Genomic DNA, 19844 nt, shown 5'->3' with positions numbered 1-19844 from the left:
GGTGTTTGTTTAGTGGGCTATGCCCTGTTATGAGTCCCACCACCTTCCTAAGTTTACCTTTGTCCAGGCGGAGTAGTTTGTTAGTTTGTCGTATATCTATGTTAGGGAAAGCCTCTTTGGCTTGCCTGCAGTCAGTTGCGTTTGCCCATAGATGAGAATGCTCTTTAAGTGTTAGTTCGTGTAACCAAGTTTTATACTCACTGAAGGGTATGGGTACCATAGGCTCTGGCCCTGTCACCTTCAGCGTCGTAGCCTTGCGTGCTAATGCGTCCGCTGCCTCGTTTCCCTGGTCCCCATCATGTCCTTTGACCCACCGTAGGGTGATGTCATTCGACATGGCGAGTGTTTCCAGAGCCTTGTGGCAGTCTTGTATGAGTTCAGAGGTTGTCGAAAATCTAGCCAAGGCTTTAAGAACAGCTTGGCTATCCGAGTTAATGTTTATCTTAAAATTTGTTACCTGTCGGTTTGCCATTGCTATGGCTGCAGTTGTAATGCCTACACACTCTGCTTGGAAGACAGAGTTGTCCTTACCGAGTGCGTGACTTATTCTCATGTTTAGTTCTTGGCAGTAGGCCCCTGCTCCTGTGCCAGTTTTTGTTTTGGATCCGTCGGTGTACACTTCTATTGCATCTTGTGTTGGCTTCGGATCTATGTTTATCTCTGGATTTATTCTATATGGTTTGTCCAGTATGTATTTTTTCCTGGTTCTATCGCATTTCCACTCCAGGCGTGGTTCTTTTGTTATGCTTTGCACTAGAATTTTAGTGTGCCTTGTGTTCTGTTCTTTCCATAGACCTGAGGTTTTCAGTCTCAAGGCTGCGAGCGTTGCTTCTTCTCTGACTTGTAAATACAGGGGCGGGATCCCCAGTATAATTTCAAGTGCTGTTGTAGGTGTGGTACTCATGCAGCCTGTAATGGCGAGGCATGCTTGTCGTTGGAATTTCTGTAATTCATGCTGGGCGGTCGTAAGAAGAGTTCTCGGCCACCATATCAAGGCAGCATATGTTAATGAGCTTCTTACTACCGTTAGGTATAACCATTTCATTATCTTTGGTTTGAGCCCCCATTTTTTCCCCAGCATGCGTTTGCATTGGTTTAGTATCGTAAGCGATTTATTAATTTTATCTTCTGTATGCCTTTTCCAGCTGAGCTTGCTGTCAAGAGTCACACCAAGGTACTTTACCTCAGTGGATAGTCTAAGGCTTGTGTTGAACAAAGTTGGTGGTTTGGTTAGCTCTATTTTCCTTTTGTTTGTGAACAGAATCATCTCTGTTTTCTTTGGATTTACAGTAAGTTCATTTTCATTGCACCATCTTTCGATTAAGCGCAATGCCCGTTGCATGACTTCATATAGTGTATTCTCTAGTTTGCCACTGATTAAGATGGTGAGATCATCAAACAACAAAAAACAAAGGCAGATGCAGCAAACATTGTTCGTGTCAAATGCATAACATCCATATTTTTTACAGAAAACTAGATGTGCTCTAACAAGAAATACATGTACTAAATCATAGTCCCTAGATATTATTACCTATATACTTACCTAGTGGTAAAAAGCTATTATGATCTCAGCCACAACAATGGCTCGTGAGACTCTCCCATAAAGCCTACTTATACAAAGTCATCGATTAACTTTTTAATTGTTCCATATCCATAATGTACTTAGGCATAATGTACCTACCTACCTACCATAGTTCATCGATGCCATAGTTACACAAGTTGTAAGTTGTAACCAAAACGTTAGCAAAAACTTAGCTTTATTATTATACTACCTTAACAGGGCTCTCTTCGTCACTTACTCCATACAATCGTAGTTCCAATTTCATTTGAATATTAAGCAACCAAAGTCCATGAAATTTTGCAGACATATTCTAGAAACTAATATCTGTGCCTGTGGTGTTTTAGATTTTTTTTAAATATGTAGTTTTAAAATTACAGGGGCTAAGATTTGTAAGTAAATTTTGAAGACCGCGTAACTTTATAAAAAATTTTCAAAAGAAAAATAAAACCGACTTCAAAAACCAAAAACACTAAAAAGTAGAAAATAATTTTTGTTTAGCTACACATGTAATGTACCTAGGTATGAAGTCGAGCGAGCATATTAAAACAAAATTAGAAATCCAAGAGTGAAGCTCGCCCGACTTCATACCTAGGTACATTACATGTGTAGCTAAACAAAAATTATTTTCTACTTTTTAGTGTTTTTGGTTTTTGAAGTCGGTTTTATTTTTCTTTTGAAAATTTTTTATTTCACAATTTTTAGTGGCCCCACTGTACTATAATATGCTATGCCCAGTTAAAACCCTACTGTTTACTAAGCTATTACACTGATCACGAGCAATTTGCTCTTATCCATTGAGGAGTTCTGTTCTCCATCTCCGAAGATATTCATCAGATCTTCACCAAATTTATATGGGACCACCTGCACAGTATACCCTTTCAAACAAAAAAAAAAATTTCCAAATCGGTCCAGGGGTCTTTGAGTAATCGGGGAACATACATAAAAAATATAAAAAAAAAATAAAAAAAAAAAAAAAAAAAAAAGATCCCGACGAATTGAGAACCTCCTCCTTTTTTGGAAGTCGGTTAAAAACGGAATATTTTAACAGAAATCTGGAAAACCACAGGCATAGATATTAGTTTCTAGAATATGTCTGCAAAATTATGCCAATTACGATTTGCCTTATCTTGTAGTTTTAGTGATTTAGTATTTTTCAAACCCGCTTCTATAACAAGTGTAAATTAAAAATTTATAACACCCCCGACGATCCAAAGTATTTGAGTTTTCCAAAACATCATTTTTAAATAAATAATTATGTATTTAGGCAACGTCCATCTTGACAGCTTGACATTTGTCAATTGACATAATATTAAGAACCTAACGGTTATCTAACCTTCTTTTCTACAAGAAAACTAGAAAAGAGCTGATAACTCTTAAACGGCTGAACCATTTTTTTTGGATTATAGCTAAGAACACTCTCGATCAAGCCACCCTTCAAACAAAAAAAACTAAATTAAAATCGGTTCATTCGTTTAGGCGCTACGATGCCACAGACAGATACACAGATACACAGATACACACGTCAAACTTATAACACCCCTCTTTTTGGGTCGGGGGTTAAAAATCATTTCGTGCAGTTACACCGTTTTATCTGCCAACTTCTCATTTTATGCTCTTAGAGATCTACTCAATCTACTCAATTACTTACTTCCTATAGAAGAAAGACATCACAATTCAAAAATCTCAGTAAATCAAATTTTACCTTCTAAGCTGTTTATGTTGGAATCATGGTTGAAATATGTTAAACATACCATATCATCTCGTCATCATCAGCTTCACCAACATCACTGGATATTGGATTCTTCGAGAGCACGCCATCATGCACTTACCCATTTCACAGCAAACAACTGGTCCAAATACCTGTAACAAAGAAGACCCAGATTGACATCTCATTTGATTTATTTTAAAGAAAAGTTGGGGGTTGATTGCATCACACTCTTTCTAAGTTGGTGCCTATACCTTCAATAGCAGAAGTACTATGGAACTTCTATATATAATCTTAATACAATAGTATTCTATAGCTTTTCTGCTATTTTCTTAATTCTATAAATATTATAATCTTAAAACAAGAGTATTAATTGCATTCTATAGTTCTTCTGCCGCCTGCTTAATTCTATAGATTTTCTTCAAAACTTCGTGTTTCTTTGGGTAGTAAATAAAGATTTCAACAGTTCCAACTCAAAACAAAAATCTCCCAAGATGTTCTAAATTCCGTAACTTAGGCTGAGCCTCCGAAATCAAACTGCAGAAGCAGACAACAGTATAGAGTGTGTGCAAAACAGGAAGTCAAATTATATGATGTGCGGCCTGTTCAAAGTACTAACCACCATATTCCAACTTCAGATTGTACTACTTATTTTGAGCGTACCATACCTATCTAGAGATACCTCCTTGAAGCAAGTCGAACGCATCCTTAACTTAATGAATGCAGACGTCCTTGACAAGGACCCCAGGATCGCGGGGTTCGAACAACGGGATGGACAGGTTGGACGGACAGACGGACCGACTAGCACAGTTAGTTGTTTCCATCGTAACTGGGTCATCTTATATATAAATGTGAAGTTCAAGGCGCACCACTCATTGCAAGTCAAACTCTCGCACAAGCAAGACGCACTTTCACCGGTGACAGTTAGCTACCTCGTGGAAGATATCGATAAGTGTTCAGTGATTCAGTGATATTGCCACTAGGAAAGCGATAAGGTAAGATTTGGAAGTTAAGGCATTTATAGGAAGTGAAAATTATGAAGATCCCGTGAAAGTTCAATGGACGATTTGTCAACTTGTGATATTTGCAATTTTTCAAGTTTAGAGCAGGTAGAATATAAGTGTTCTGGTGTTCAAGGATGTCGATTCAAAATTTTTAGGCCAAGTGTTCACTAGCAATACAACTTGCAGAAGTAGATAAGCCCGGTTAGCCCGCGTCCTTCTTAGACTGGGCTAGGGCTAACTTGTATCTGAATTAAAAAAAAAGCTCTCGCAAGTTAAATGTACGTTACCAGCCGTACACTGCACAGACTGTTTAGTGAACTCTACACTCGCAGCAAGTCAATTTCAGCAAGTTTTTCTTAGGAAAGTAACTTCCTCAATCTGACTTCTGCAAGTTTTATTGCTAGTGGACACTTGGCCGTACAGCTGGAATTTTTAAAACGTGCGGCGCATTCTACTTTTCCCGCCATAATCGCGGAGGTACGCCATATCTATATTTTTGTGAAAGTCGGTATAATATCTGGTCAATTCGACGTTCTCAGTGGAGAAAGTGAATTAATAAGTAAAGCAAAAATAACTTTAAGCATTATTTATGTTACAAACAAAAATATTTTTCCGAATATTAACGGTTCAGGTTACCTAATAATAAAATAAACTAAGATAGACAACAATGTTGAATAATATAGGAAATCCAGCCAAGTGCGAGTAAAATTCGCCTACCGAGGGTTCTGTAGCTTGGAATTCAACCATATTATAAAAGTTATTTGATTAGTAAGGTTGTTAAGTTGAAGTCTGCCAATCCGCATTGGGCCAGCGTGGCGGACTATGGCCTAAACCCTTCTAATTCTGAGAGGAGACCCGTACTCAGTAGTGGGGCGGAAATGGGTTGATCATGATGATGATGATGAAGGTTAAGTATCTAAACCGGTCAAGTGCGAGTTGAACTTGCACACGACGGGCTCCGTACCATCGTACAAGATTTAGTGCTTTTTTTGTGATGTAACCACAAATTCACGGTTTTCGGATTTTTCCCTTTACTTGTGCCATAACCTGTAAGACATTGCTAGCAGCCAAACATGATTCAAGGTCAACACAGGAGGTACAATATGCATTTTGATTCCCTTGACGGGACTTGACAGACTGGCAGACAACGAAGTAATGATAAAAATCCTTATTTTTCTTGAGATACGCAACCCTAAAAACGCTTTTGCATTTATTTCCTACGAACCATTTTAGTTCTGAACCAAAATAATGAATATAAATGAAATGAAAAATAATGATATAGGAACCCATGGTTCGACTTTCGTCCTTGTCCGTCTGTCCATCATATCTTATTTCAGTAGGTAACTACTAATGATATCGAATTAAAAGGATTAGTTTTATACAACTTTTTATTTGCTTGTTTCGAATAGCACTGTAGTTTCTAGGTCGGTTTAATAGGGTGGGTTTTTGGGTGTGACCTGAGGTTTTCTTATTATTGTAAAATGGAGCTACCCTATAGCTATGTCGGTATACGACAGGTTGAGATGGCAAATTAGGTGGGGATGCCCCTAACACCCGCATAGCCCCCGCGCTAAACCGCTGCGGGTGACCTGCGGGAGCCCCTCCGTCTCACGACCCGATTGCCATCTCGACCTGTCGCGTACTACAGGAACATAGTTATTTTTTAGCTTTGTAAAATACCTATATTTGTATAGCCTAGCTAATCCTGAAATTCACTTGTGAATTACGCAGATGCATGTAAGTATACCTAACATTAGTACCTACTTACATATACCTATCTATCATGCATCTTCTTAGATTATAACAGAGGTAGAGTTACAAAGTTCTAAAAGTTCAAATTTTATTAGTCAGTATTCATAAAATCAACGGCAAAGCCATTTATTTAAAATAGGTAGCATTGTACTTTTTGATTTGAATTTATATAAGATAAATTTGATAATTACTTAAACTTAGAACTAAGGCTAAGTGGGTTACAAACGCGCTCTGGTCTGAGAAGAACCCCACAACAAACTCAGTCGTAGCGCAGGTATTCTTTTTATTATCACAAAGTATTATGATATAACTTAAAAGTTATTAGAACTATCAAAGTTGTTAAAGCAACTCACTCCCAAGTTTTCTTATTATTTAAATATCCTTAAATATTTTCAAAAAGTTTATAATATTGTTGTTACCACGTTACGTTGGTTTTGTAAGACGACGTTGTAGCTATTTGTTCTAAGTCACATTAATACAAAAGCTGAGCATTAGCGATGTGAAACAATAGACTTTGTAGAGGTCACGAGGATGTCATAGTCTAGCTAGGCGTGCTCTCTTCGTATACTTTACACATGTAAATGGAAACCTTCACTTTCTAAAATATGAAAATACGCATTCAGCTCTGAATTGGTCGTGGTCCGTGAAAACAAAAGACAGTCTTTCAACTGTTGTGTACGCTTGTAACAACAATGTCTTAGAAATATTATGTTCTTAGCTGATGTCTTTTCTATTATGAAACTAAGTAACAAGAAAAACACCTAATTGCCCACCTTACCATTTCATCTACAGTGTGTTGACGATGGATTCCCAACGAGTCACACCAAATCGTTTAACAGTGTGACTCGTTACGAATCCATCGATTTTTTTCCCATCGAGTCAGACCCACAGCTACATTGTGACTCGTTGGGGAAAAAAAACGTTGAGTTTGCACTTCCCAACCAGTCACACTGTGATGATGGGGTGATGATGATAGACAAATTATGAATCAATGAATTCGTTTATAATCCTTTACCTGCTTTCTGGTATACGAAAAAACCGACCAAGTGCGAGTCAGATTCCGTTCCTTAGGTTCATCATCATTGTCAACCGATAGAAGATACTACTGGAGATAGGTCTCTTGTATAGTGGCTTCCACACGCCGGTCTTGCGCCGCCTGAATCCAACGGCTTCGTTTGCCCAAAGCGCGTTCTTCCAATGGTGTCCTTTCCGGTGCGAGGTTGCCATTCTAGTACCTTAGGACCCCAACGGCTATCGGTTTTTCGAACTATAGGTATGCCCTTCCCATTGCCATTGCAAACCATAGAGCTATGTCGGTTATGGTTTTCCTACGGATCTCCTCACTTCTGATTTAGAGTCAAGAAACTCCAAGAATATCTCTCTCCATCGCCTGCTGAGTAACTCAGAGCTTGCCCATAGTTACTCGAGTAGGTAAAGACTCCATAGCGGTTACTTAAAGGCCGATTCACACCAATTGCGTACACGTACCACGTGCGTAGTGACACGCGTAAACCCCTAACACACCGGGTTACGCATACGTCCACGCTTTAAGGTATGCCATGTTTCATACAGTTCCATACATTACAACGCAATGGTACCTACGCGCGACGTCTACGTTTACGCAGCCTGTGTGAACCAGGTATAAGTTTTATGTAAGTGTATATGTAGATAATAGGTATAGTGTTTATTCTTTATGCGATTTCAGATTAGCGTTTTTTTAGACGTAGGTATAAACTCGTTTTATCACTCCCATCTTTTGTTACACGCGCTTCTTCTACAAGCGTAGATACGCTGAAACCTCGTATAATACTTCAGCCATTTCCTCATCTGAATCCATATTGCCACAGATTGACCCACTGGTTAGCTAGCGCAAACGTGGCGGATTGAGCGCGTGCACGGCTTTCGGTTAATCAAAGCGAGAAATGTAGCGGGCGTGTAAACGCGTATACCAAAACACGCAGAAAAAACGCTAGTCTGAAACCGCTTTTAAGTTCTAGACAGACGGGCTGCATTTGAACTGCAAGACGCGTGTAACTGTGCCTACCTATTTATTAACACGTGCAGTTCTGATATGCCTATACTATAACAGCAGATTGCGTAGTCGATCGACAGTTGCACAACACATCCAAACTGCAATTTTGCAGTCAGCTAACAGTCCAAATGGAAACGGTCTCTCTTGACACTTCTCTTGTTTGTAAAAGTGATACCAAAAGCTGATATCAGCTGTAATTAGCATTTTGTAAGCTACAAGATTCCATAATAAAATCAAAGTTTCTCTTTAACTGGACTCCCTTTGTATGGAGAGCGCTCCGAATAAGTAGCTACACTCCTAATAATAATAATTAGGTACACATAAACCAGAAAGTATCTTTGCTCGCGCGCTTAGTTCTTAAGTTTTGCTTAGTAGGTAATGACCTAATTTCCCACTACAAGGGTAGTGGGTAATAGTTTTAAACAATCCTTCATTTTTTTACGGGTTTCATGAGACGCTATACATTAAATAAACGGAAAGATAAATTGATTATTTAAGACAGTTAAAACGGTGAACGAACACTTTCGCATTTATAATTATTTTTGTTTGAATAAATCGGTATGCGATCGTGTTTTACTTCGGTAGCTGAATAAAATCTTAACGGTTTACTTCGCTAATCGTTCTAATCTGTTATTGGAGCGAATCCCACTCAATTACATCTTCGGATTCCAAACAACCTTCCAACATTCGCATTAGCTTTGCCTGCAGTCAAATATTGCTGCTCGTTCGATATTGACCAATCATTTCCGTGTTTTCTCCAATCCGTGGTAGGTTTCCGCGTTTTCTCCAATCCCCGCGGTATATTTATGTAGTAGATAGTCGAAGTACATTATAGACGACGTTTAGTGACACAAAAAAATTTAAGTCAACCAATAATTAAATATTTATTTCACGTTTATTTAGAGATATTTATTTATTTATTAATGCATGGATAAAAATTTTTATTCATGGCATTCTACAGCAATTTTATAAATTGTTTTGAACAACCTCTGGAGTCAGGACAAGACGCAAGTCTTTGTATTTCTACTACCAATTTGCTACTAATTAAATTATGAAGTTTATTAATAACTTAGTAGATACTATTCTTTGTCACGTTTCCTGCCAACCTTAGGTTAAATCTGTAGTTTTTTAAAACTTAAGCCATATCATAAAAACAACTTGGTGTTATATTGACTGTAGCAAGTTCACTAGCTCAGCTAATTGGAAGTCATAGAACGTTCGCGGATAGTGTCGAAAGTGGCGATGAAAGCTGCCACGATCCGAATGGTCAATACACAGTTCGCGTGCTGCCATCAACGAGTAGTTTCTCGTATGGTCTAACAAATTACATATTAGAATTATTATGTACTCACCAACCGGTGACCCCGCCGTACAAACGAAGGAAGCACAACTATCGACCAAATCTCTGTAATTACACGTCACGCACACAAACTCAACATAAATTCTACGAACCTGGCCACTTAACACCTTCCGATACGCATTTGACACAACGTAGTGATTATATTTTTTTGTTTGACACTTCAATGAAATCATTTAATTTTAAATCGTATCGTAATCGTGCTGTGCAAATTACACAACTTCAAATTGAAGTCTAGGGTTGTCAGAAAATAAATGGGGTAATTTTCCCTAAAAATGAGCAATTTTTTTTTCATTATATTTAGACAAATTTATATTTTATTTTTGATGACAATCATAATATGATTAAGCGAAAAGGGCTGTTTTGTTAATTAAAAGATTTTAAATTGATATTGAAATTTAACTAAAACAAAACTTATTACTAAATTGTAGTACATTTAATATACCAGTCTCCGTCATAATAGCTGCATGCCAAATTTATCATGAAGTACCTAGGTACCTACGTAATTTATCATGAAGTACCTACGTAATTAGGTACCTAGGTACCATGTTGTCTTCTATGTTTTTTGTAAATGTATATGTTTGTGTGTGCAATAAAGAAATAAATAAATAGGTAATCAAAATCTTACTACATTAATAATATTATTTAGTTATAGTTAGTCCATGATAGGTAGTAGGCACCCACCAAAACAACCTTAGCGACGAACGGAGGACTCGTCACGCGTGATGTGGTCAAAGATGGGACGCTATACGGATAGCTAGAATATTTATCTGTATTTAGATATTTTTTTAAGGTCATAAATGTTAGAAAACACAAGACAAATAAAATATGAACCCATTTTGAATAAATAACTTTGAATTTGGCTTAGAGAAAAAAAAACCGCTACCCAAGAGCCGCTTTGTGTAATTTGGTAAGAGATCTACGATATAAGGATGTAAACTTGCCCGGTGTATAACACCAAAAGTAGTGAATAGTCTACTAACCCTGCGAGCTACGCTAAACAAAATCGCCAACTGGTACATACTTGGATTATTATTAAATATTTTTAGTGAATATATTGTGTTTTTATATTTGACTTTTTAACTTATTAATTTTTAACTGTCAGGATACGATTATATAGTATATATGGTGATGGGCACCCTGTTAAGCAGAGATTTTCAATAGGGCCAGAGGCCCTATACTGTAAAATTCAAAGTTATGTAAAAACAGAGTAGGTAAATTTTAATACGTTGCAATCTATTATTATTATTTTTATCATCGAACATCCATTGATTTGTAACTGTCATAATAAAGACTAATCTAATGAGATCTCATTTATTAATAATAATCATCGTGAAAGGGAAAAATAGGGAAAAATAGGAAAATAGGCAAATTTTCATATGTGAATGGTATCATTCCATAACGCACACATACTCATCAACTGACAGTTAGCCCTGCTTCATTTGACTTTTCGGAGCATACCATCCTGAGTATTTATTCATCCAAGGTACTCACATGAAAGTTATGTAACGTAGCTTTTCAAACATCAAGGTGAATAGCGACTTCGAAATTGACGACAAAGTTTCAACATACATATCATGTTGAACTGTATTTATATTATATTTATGGTCCTTCGAACCAGATTTTGAATTATAGCTACTTTTTATACAATTGTTGTATCTACATAGCCAAGCTATGATAACACTTATTATAAAATACAAAAGGATGTTTGTTGATATCCTTTGTAGCACCAACGAACTGATGAGATTTGTTGCATGGGTAAAGGGTGGCATGGGCTACCTTTTATCCACGGCATTCTACAGCATGAGCCAAATCGAAGAAGTCTCGGACAAACTAGTTATTTTACAGGATTAAATAAAAACAACATACTTAATAGAAATGTAATAAAAGGACAATAATTTAACCAATAAACGCCACAAATTAAATATGAGTTGTCCACGAAGGCGACAGCTTTCATAACATTTTTTTTAGAAAGCAAACAATACCCACCTTTACTAAACAAGTTCTGCGTCTCGCGGCTCGTAAACCATTCTGATTCATTCCTTTCATATCCAAAAAAACTTTAAAGTGAAAGTTGTGACGACGCAAGAGGAATCTAGTCATTCATCGGCCGTTGAGTAACGAAATTATTTGAAACGAAATTACGGTATGCTATAAAAAGAGGATTATTTACGACCCGTAATACCCAATTTAAATTTGAATCTTCAACCTTATAACGTATGGAGTATCATACTTAGATAGCTAGCAGTTAATAGGTGTTTCAATAGCACATAATAGGATAACAAAGGAATAGTGTTAAATCTTCAAACCCGGATAAGTAATCACCCAAAACCCTGATAAAAGAGAGTCCTTGTTGTTTCCGTCAATAACTAATTTAGACGAGTAACGACAGAAATAAATTGTGGGGTTTAAAACGTAATCCATTGAAATATTCAGGTGCAACACGTGCGTAAAATTAGCAAATATTTCCTGTACAGGTAATACCTACAAACCCACATTGCATATCGAATTCTATAACACGCGAGAGCCTAAGCTCTGATTTATACGGTGCGATTAGATATTGAATCGATGCAACAAAGTGTATATAACAGCGATTAGAGCATGTGCATCTTGAACCAATGTACCGTTTGGTCCACTTCGCGAACACCGTAACGGCTGAGGAACACTTACGCGTTTGTGGAACATCCATTGCATATCTTCACACTTCAATCAGACTCTATAAGCTAAGCAGTAGATGCAGTGGCGAATGGCGATACGAATTCAGTTATACTGTAAGAGTCATAACTCATACTAACATTATAAATGCGAAAGTGTGTCGGCCTATCAGCTAGCTTTTCACGGCCATGTGTTTAATCGATTTTGATGGGTAGCTTGCATCTGGAGCTACGTTTTGTCAAGAGAAAATCAAATATGTAGTTCCCACGGGCTTCTGAAAGGCCGGGTTTCTGTTTAATCAATTTTTCATGAAATTGGGTACAGAGACAGCTTGCTTTTACATACTTACATAGGCTACTTTTAATCCCGGAAAATCAAAGAGTTCTCACGAGATTTTAAAAACCTAAATCAACACGGAGGAAGACACGGGAATCATCTAGTTCAAGTTAGTAATTATGCAAGCTGCTTGGAGTTAGTGTGCGTGGAATTTGGGATGGGGTGTGGAATACTGTGCAATGTGGATAAAAGGTCCTAGGAGTCGAAATGTGTCTGCTTGGACAGGCTAGTTCATATTGTGACTATCATTTAATTACCTATCTGGTTAACAATGACGTATCACTACTAAAAAGGAGCTTTGAATAACAGCAAAATTGTTACGGCTATACTCACGTATTTAGTCAATGGTAAGCTATTTCGAACCCATCCGGGGTCCTTTCATAACGACTCAGCTCGCGGTTTAAACGTTAAAACAGTGGAATTGATTAACAGATAATAGTTGATAAGAAGGATCAGAATTCAGAAGGGATAGACGGTAGAAAACGGTGTTTCAAGCAATAATTTCACTTGTCACAGAATATTTTAGAATATTGTGATCAAATAGTAAAAAAGTAATACAAAATGTCCACGGCTGAATAATCAGCTCGTGCTTACATCCGCGTATGGAACACGCATAGGCGGACTTGTGCGCGGTTTTAGAAAGCGGCCCGCAAGCCGGACCGGTCAGCGAATGAGCGAAAAACGTATCAAAACCGAGAACCAAGTAATTATTTTATGTAACACGAGCAGATTCACACTATTTCGCTTTCTTGAAATATAAAATACCTATTTTGTTTGTCATATCCGCCATAACGTCATAATTATATCGAATATTGCACGCGGAACGATTAGACAAAGCCAATGACATCACATAATATCACAAAATCTAATGAATAGTTTGGCAATCATACGAAAATTGATGAACTGATAAACTTTTTACCCTCCCGTAGACGGATAAATATGTAGCCTGTAGTTTTTTTCAAAAACCCCTCGTCGTACATTGGAAGATGCTTTAATATCGCTTTCTCAACATCAATTTATGTCATTATCCCATAAAGGTTCGTTAGGTCGATGGATATCTTTTACTCTACTAAATTACTTTTTAATTAACTAAATTAAATACCGTTCTTATGGTCATGCATCGATTGGTATTGGCATCAGCAAATGCTCTTCTTTAGTTTCCTCGATCTCTAGAGCTGTTTCCCTATATCAGACGGATCGCAATTTCAATCTGTGTGTAAGTAACTCTTATTTTACCTACTGCAAAGCATAATTTAAGAAGTTCTAGAGGTTCTAAATACCAGAAATTCTAGTTAAGCACCTAGGTCCCACTTCTAGGAATACGGGATGATGAAATCGCTCAAGTGCACGAGTGAAATCATCAACTTTTATTTTTCCACGGTGAATTTCCGATGAAAGTAGAGAGCCAGATTAGCCGACTGCCAAGCCGTTATAGCAGGTCTGCGCCATCGCTCCGAAATTAGAAAAAAAACGGTGTAGTGCGAGTCGCACCTGCACACGAAGGGTTCTGTACCATGATACAAGATATTTTAACACTTTTATGTGCAACATGTGATTTATTACATTACGTTACTACATTATTATATTATTTAACTAACAATTTAGTAAACTAATTATGTTCGTGAATACATTTTTTTGGGATGTAACCTGAAATTCTCGGTTTTCCCACTTTTCCTTTATTTGTGCTATAAGATCTAGTTACGTTACCTACTGCTAAAATTCATGATTCTAGGTCAACGGGAAGTACGGAAAGACAGACACAACAGACAGACAGACAACGAAGAAATCTTATAAGGGTTCCCTTATCCTTTTGAGGTACGGAACACTAAAAACGTTAACCTTCCACAACGGAGTTCCACACTTGCTTTCACCCAATGCCAAGTTACGAGCACGTTACGAACATGCTCGCTCACCTACGCAGTCTCCATACGTTTTGTTTTCTCTACCTGGCTCTGCATAACATTTAAATTAAAAACTTATGTAATAAATTATTATCAAACTTAAAAAAAATTTAAGCTCATCAAAAATCATTATAAGAAACAATTCCTATAATTTATTTGAGTGAACAAAACGGTACCTAATCCAACATAATATTTTGCAGATTGTGACAGTACAATCCTTGTGCTATGTCCCAAGTAGGTACTAAACCTATTTACTAAATATTATGTACTTTATGACTTGAGCACAGGATTAACTGAAAATTCCTAGGATTTACCGTAGTTCGGTCTTTTACAGCAGACGGGTATATGAAAACTAGCCAAGTTCGAGTCGGACTCGCACACGAAGGGTTCCGTACCATCGTAAAAGATTATCTCTTATTTATTTTTAATTTACATAGCGGCCATTTTGATTTTTTTATTATTTGTTGGTAAATAGAAATACGCAATCCGTGACAATTGCAACTGTGTACGTATTACAGTTCCTGAGATAGATACAGGCCACTGATAGACAGGCAGACGGATTGACGGACAGACAGCGGAGGCTTAGTAATAGGGTCCTGTTGATACCCTTTGGGTACGGAACCCTGTATATGTATCGTATCTTCTAACATAGTGCCACTTGATACGATAGGTGGCGCGGGAGTCGTTCATACAGAGAGGCATTGCAACGCATGCCGACCGCCGGGCATTGGCTTGGCAATATTTAAATGCATGATTCCATGAAGTAATATTGGTACTCGTATATAACTGCATTTTTAAAAAGAGTAACCGCCGACTTTCTTTACCTATTCTTCTCAGTAAGAAGGGCATTCCGATTTCCGAACCAGTAGCACATCCACTGACCATTCGAAAGCACTTTAAAAATATTTTAAGTAAAATATTCTTCTATAAATCTTTGATTAAATTATTTCTTTATATATATTATATTTCGTTAGGTATGTAGCTACCAGTATATTTAGTAGTTACAATAAACTTGGAGAGAATAATTATTATTATTTGTCTTATATAGAATACGACGTAGGTTTTGCGGTTTTATACAGGCGACATCCGCTTCGTCGAAAGTGAGGTTTCCCGCGTAACGTATAGTTCAGTCGCCTGCGCAGGCGCAGGGTCACTGGGTCATGAGGTCGATGGGTTTGATTCTGTGACAATTATTTTGTCGTATTTACTTAAATGGCAACTTAGAATTCAAAAAATCGTAGGAACTCTACTAAATCCATACTTTAATTTCATACTTGAGATGTACCTATGCATTCATTCTCAGTCTAGCGTAGAGTGGACCGGACTGAATGAACGAATAGATTATATATTTTAGGCACATCTGATACGTATCAAAAAAAATTAATAAGTTTTAAAACAAAATAATAAATTGGAATTGAAGCATTAAGTAATTTAAAATAAGATTTAAATTCGAGTCCGTTAATATATTAGAAAATTCTTGAATAGTTCTATCAACACTGGACAGAGCAGGTATTTAAAGAGAGGCACATAAGCATAAATAAAACATTAGCTCAGTCGTCTGTACTTGCCGTAGCAAAATTTCTCCAGAGAGAATCTTGTAAATGCACTCCACTCAGACCGGTGAGACGCGTTAAGCTTGATTTGTGACATACCTACTTGCTTTTTCTGCATTCATCAGTTCTTAAATGTAGAAAAACACTTAAAACGACGATTTAAACTGGATATTCCTTGTTTGTTTCTAAATCAGTGAACAAAGAACGTCTAATGCAAGTCGCCACAGTTTGTTAAGGTCAAAGAAAGTAGATCGTGCAGCAAATCGTGACCGTGAATATTAACTTCAATTTATATAAGTTAGCACTTCATTAAGACAGGTGCGAGAGTTGACATCCGAACTACAGTTAGTAAGACCGGGTCACCTGTATTAGAAATTGTCGGTCAAACCGCTAACACACTTCCATACCGGATAGGTGATCAAGCGGCGTATCGCTGCATTGCATCTCGACGATAATAAACATCATAATATTGCATAGAAAGTTTCGCGTACAACTGACTTGAGAAAATACTCAATCGAGTTTAACATAAAAAGAACAGTCTTGTTTTACGACATTTTTAAACAAAAAGTGGTCGAGTGACAACTACTTTCGTTAAGTAACGTCCACTTTCTTCGAATGTCAATAACAAATGTTAAACGTAGGTAATTAAAAGGTTTCAGAAGTAGTCAAACGGCGCCGATACGATAATTATTTTAATAGACATCCTGCGATTAGTCTACATCCTCGTAAAAAATACTAAGAGTCATAAGGGGCCACTTTCTATGAACAACTCCGAACACAGGCAATCAATCCGAGCGAATCATTATTCACTCATAAGAGCACTTTCTAATCGACGCGACGTCCACTGAGACCACACGGCGCTAATCTATCAGTAGATTCTTTATAATAATTCAGTGTAAAATTTGTTACTTACCCAATTTAAATTGTTTCCAGGATGCATCAGAAGGTGTCAGGCTGGGCGCTATTGGCCCTCATCAGTTCATCGGCCATACTTCATACGCTTGCGTATCCACAGTCTTCCCCCCTTATCTCACAGGTAGATAAAGCATATTTTACTTACCAGTTATATGTATTATGGAATTATTTCGATGTGCTTACATTGCATAACCTACTTAAAATTATAGAAAAAGAAAATGTGCCAGGAAACTGCTAATTTTTTTAAATATATTTCAGGCACCTAGTAATGTTCGGACACAAAACCTCCAGTATTACAGCAATTCCTTGCCCCACCCTCATCGAGAGCAAATAGCTGAAGAGCGAAAGTTCGCTGAAAAACCCAACGCGTTGAAGAAAGTAGCGTTGGACGATCTGGACGACATTCAAAATAATTCTATTTCCGATAGCGGTTTCTCATGGTCGAATATGTTGGGTAAGAAAAAATTAATTGTATAATCTTCCTTTATTATGTTATCTTCTTTAAAATACCTCAATTTAATACAAAAATTAATAAAATTTCTGAAGCATGATAAATTTTAACTCATCAAACTTGAGAAAACAGAATTTTTTGGTTTTGAAGTTTTTCTATTAATAAATTATTTATTTATTCGCGTTTGATCAATCAGAAATACAAAATCAATTTTGTTTCTATGTTCCCTTATATTTGAATCTTCAGGTATGATTATGCACATGATTTTCAACCCTGGCGGCAACGGACCTAACAAGAGTGACAACTTGGATACCGATGTCGGCTCGCCATCTCCTTGGGCCAGTTTACTGTCCATGGGCTTCAAAATCTTAACAGCCATTCTGGGAGGAGGCGCATCCAATGACGGCATCGACAAAGTCGACAACGGAAACTCTCCAATGCAGGTAACTTTGAACTAACGGTTATTTAACGCATGTAATTTTATATTCAAACTATAAATCAGCAATTTATTGTACAAAATATACTTTAATTTTATTTGCAACATACTGATCCACTAACATTTTTTGTAGATATCGCATATTAAGTTTTTTTTTGGCATATTAATTTTATTTTATCTTTCACACCATTAATGTAAAGCACCTATAAAATTCGTTCCTCACCTTTACGTTGTAGGCATCCCAAATTAGATTTTCGATACCTTCAAGTAACGTCCTTCACACACATTAGGACTACCTCATAATGTCCGCTCTTCCGCTAACATGAGAATCGCGACGCGATAGCACATAAGCGGCGTGAAATGAGTGTGGATGGATGTTTCGCGCGCTTCAGGGGATTTCGCGCCGCGATTCGCACGTGGCCGAACAGCGGACAATAATAGAAAATATCTGATTCCTGAATCTTAAATTTTAACATTCTTCTTTGAGGTGATCCTATAGTTTTATTGTAAATAGTAAAGTTTGGTTATGGAGACGGTTTCGCTTCTCGCTTGCTTCAGAGTATATTGGCCGCGGTTCTGTCGACGGTGCTCGGTGCAAAAGATCCTGACCAAGTCGCCTCCATGGCAAAGCAGGCTGGAGAGGTACGCGACCTATCCTTCCTACCCATTAAGACTTTCCATTTATTTAATTGCATAATAATATTATTTAGCTTTACTCTTTAGTTTTCTTTTCTTGTTTCACTCAATGTTAGTGATGTCCATTATTCTTGCAGTTCATCAACATCGTCGTGAATCTCTTGGACGCGCTCAAGACGTCGTTGTCTCATCGGTCACTGAGTGCTCGATCAGCCGGCCGTAAGGATTCCGTCAGTGATGCTGCCCTTGCCGGTATTGCTATGCTCAAGACCTATGTGAGATCCTTCGGAACCAGCGACGACAAATGCCTTCAGAAATACGTATGCGATGCTAACAATGAATGTTCCAGCGATATCGGACCCAAGAGTGTCTTCTGCCAACTTGGAACGTAAGTTTCTCTGCTTTTTGTAAACCGTCGTAAAGGCATTATTTAGTGATAAAATATAAACAATATTGATTTTGTTTTAGTTATGCTGCAAGCTTTGTTCTGGAGAGGCAATCGGCTGGCACGTTTGATCAATTTTATGAGGCAGGACGGCGTGGTCGTTCCGGCATCGATTGCCGTCAACTCTACCTCGAATGCAACGAGGTTTAATATTTAAGGCCGCTAAAGATTCACTTTACGTAAAATTCCGCCAAATACTTTTAAAACGATGACAATAGTGTTAACATGTCGCTGTGAAGATGACTTAAAAAAAAGATTCCGACAAATTGAGAACCTCCTCCTTTTTTGAAGTCGGTTAAAAAATAACTTTTACGTAAAATAATTTTGTAAAGAAACAGTTTTAAAACTTGAGATCAGATTAGTGCTTCTTCCGAATTTTCAGTTTATAATGTGCTTTTTATGAACGATTTCGCTTTGCATGGAAATTGGCAGTCTGTTGTAAATTTTATCCCATCGCACAGTATAAAAAACTGCATAAAGTTAGGTATTATTTATTTAAATTATTTATTTATTTAACTTATTTTAGAAGTTAATGCTTAGATCACGTTAAACAAACCACAAATGTGTAGAAACCTTGTAGAAATGTGTAGACCTTTTTAAAATATTCCAACGTCTAGAATTCCAGATCCATTAAATTTTATTGTATTATAAAATTGGCAATGAATTTGTTTTGTAATTCCGCCAATTTTGTGAAATTAACGACTGATGTAAAGGGTGATATGATTATATTTATTTATGTCACTGGATAGTTAGTAATGATTATTGTGTATATTTTTGTGATGGTATGATTGAGGACGTCCTTGAGTGAATGTGATTGTAAAATAAAATTTTAAAAAGAAAAGACTCTTTTATTTCAAACTGTGGCTGGCGCTAATTAAGTTTTACCCAAATCTCATTGATAGATCTAAAAAGTGCTCTAATTTTCCGTACTACTTTTAGATGTCTGAAAATAAAATAAAATGTCAATTAATTTAATTTAGTTAAAGAGGTTTGTGTACAATCGAATTAGTACCAAGAACTGTAAAAACTTATCGTTGCTGCCTTATTAAAAGACTAACGACTTTTATTTGAAGATACTTACTACCGTCTTCAGCCGTTCTTTAAC

At 37.0% G+C, this 19844-nt stretch overlaps 2 protein-coding genes across 3 annotated transcripts in view; one reads left to right on the top strand and one right to left on the bottom strand.

The window, feature by feature from the left end:
- Positions 1-3323: 3323 nt before the first annotated feature.
- The window catches only part of LOC123873338 (YLP motif-containing protein 1-like), a 32619-nt gene continuing 16098 nt past the window's right edge, over positions 3324-19844 (bottom strand). Inside the window, exon 8 of the mRNA XM_045918152.1 lies at positions 3324-3421. The gene's annotated coding sequence lies outside the window, so the exon portion shown is untranslated. The remainder of the gene's footprint in view (positions 3422-19844) is intronic.
- LOC123873340 lies at positions 4137-19598 on the top strand. Of its 2 annotated transcripts, XM_045918155.1 has the most exons (7): positions 4137-4261; positions 16790-16892; positions 17030-17225; positions 17469-17665; positions 18217-18300; positions 18432-18682; positions 18763-19598. In XM_045918155.1, exons 2-7 carry the CDS (start codon positions 16791-16793, stop codon positions 18887-18889), a joined length of 957 nt encoding a protein of 318 aa, XP_045774111.1. In that variant the 5' UTR covers positions 4137-4261; position 16790; the 3' UTR covers positions 18890-19598. The 2 variants fall into 2 exon arrangements, with proteins under 2 accessions (XP_045774111.1, XP_045774112.1); XM_045918156.1 differs by lacking the exon at positions 18217-18300.

Source organism: Maniola jurtina, chromosome 16 (genome assembly GCF_905333055.1).
Source record: "Maniola jurtina chromosome 16, ilManJurt1.1, whole genome shotgun sequence".
Taxonomy (NCBI): domain Eukaryota; kingdom Metazoa; phylum Arthropoda; class Insecta; order Lepidoptera; family Nymphalidae; genus Maniola; species Maniola jurtina.
This window is presented reverse-complemented; position numbering and strand designations above follow the sequence as displayed.

Excerpts from the sequence above, each read along its gene's own strand:
- LOC123873340 (XM_045918155.1), top strand. The coding sequence starts at position 16,791 with ATGCATCAGAAGGTGTCAGGCTGGGCGCTATTGGCCCTCATCAGTTCA. Across the intron at positions 17,226-17,468 it reads CTCATGGTCGAATATGTTGG|GTATGATTATGCACATGATT; the intron begins GTAAGAAAAAAT and ends TTGAATCTTCAG. Across the intron at positions 18,301-18,431 it reads TGGCAAAGCAGGCTGGAGAG|TTCATCAACATCGTCGTGAA; the intron begins GTACGCGACCTA and ends TTATTCTTGCAG.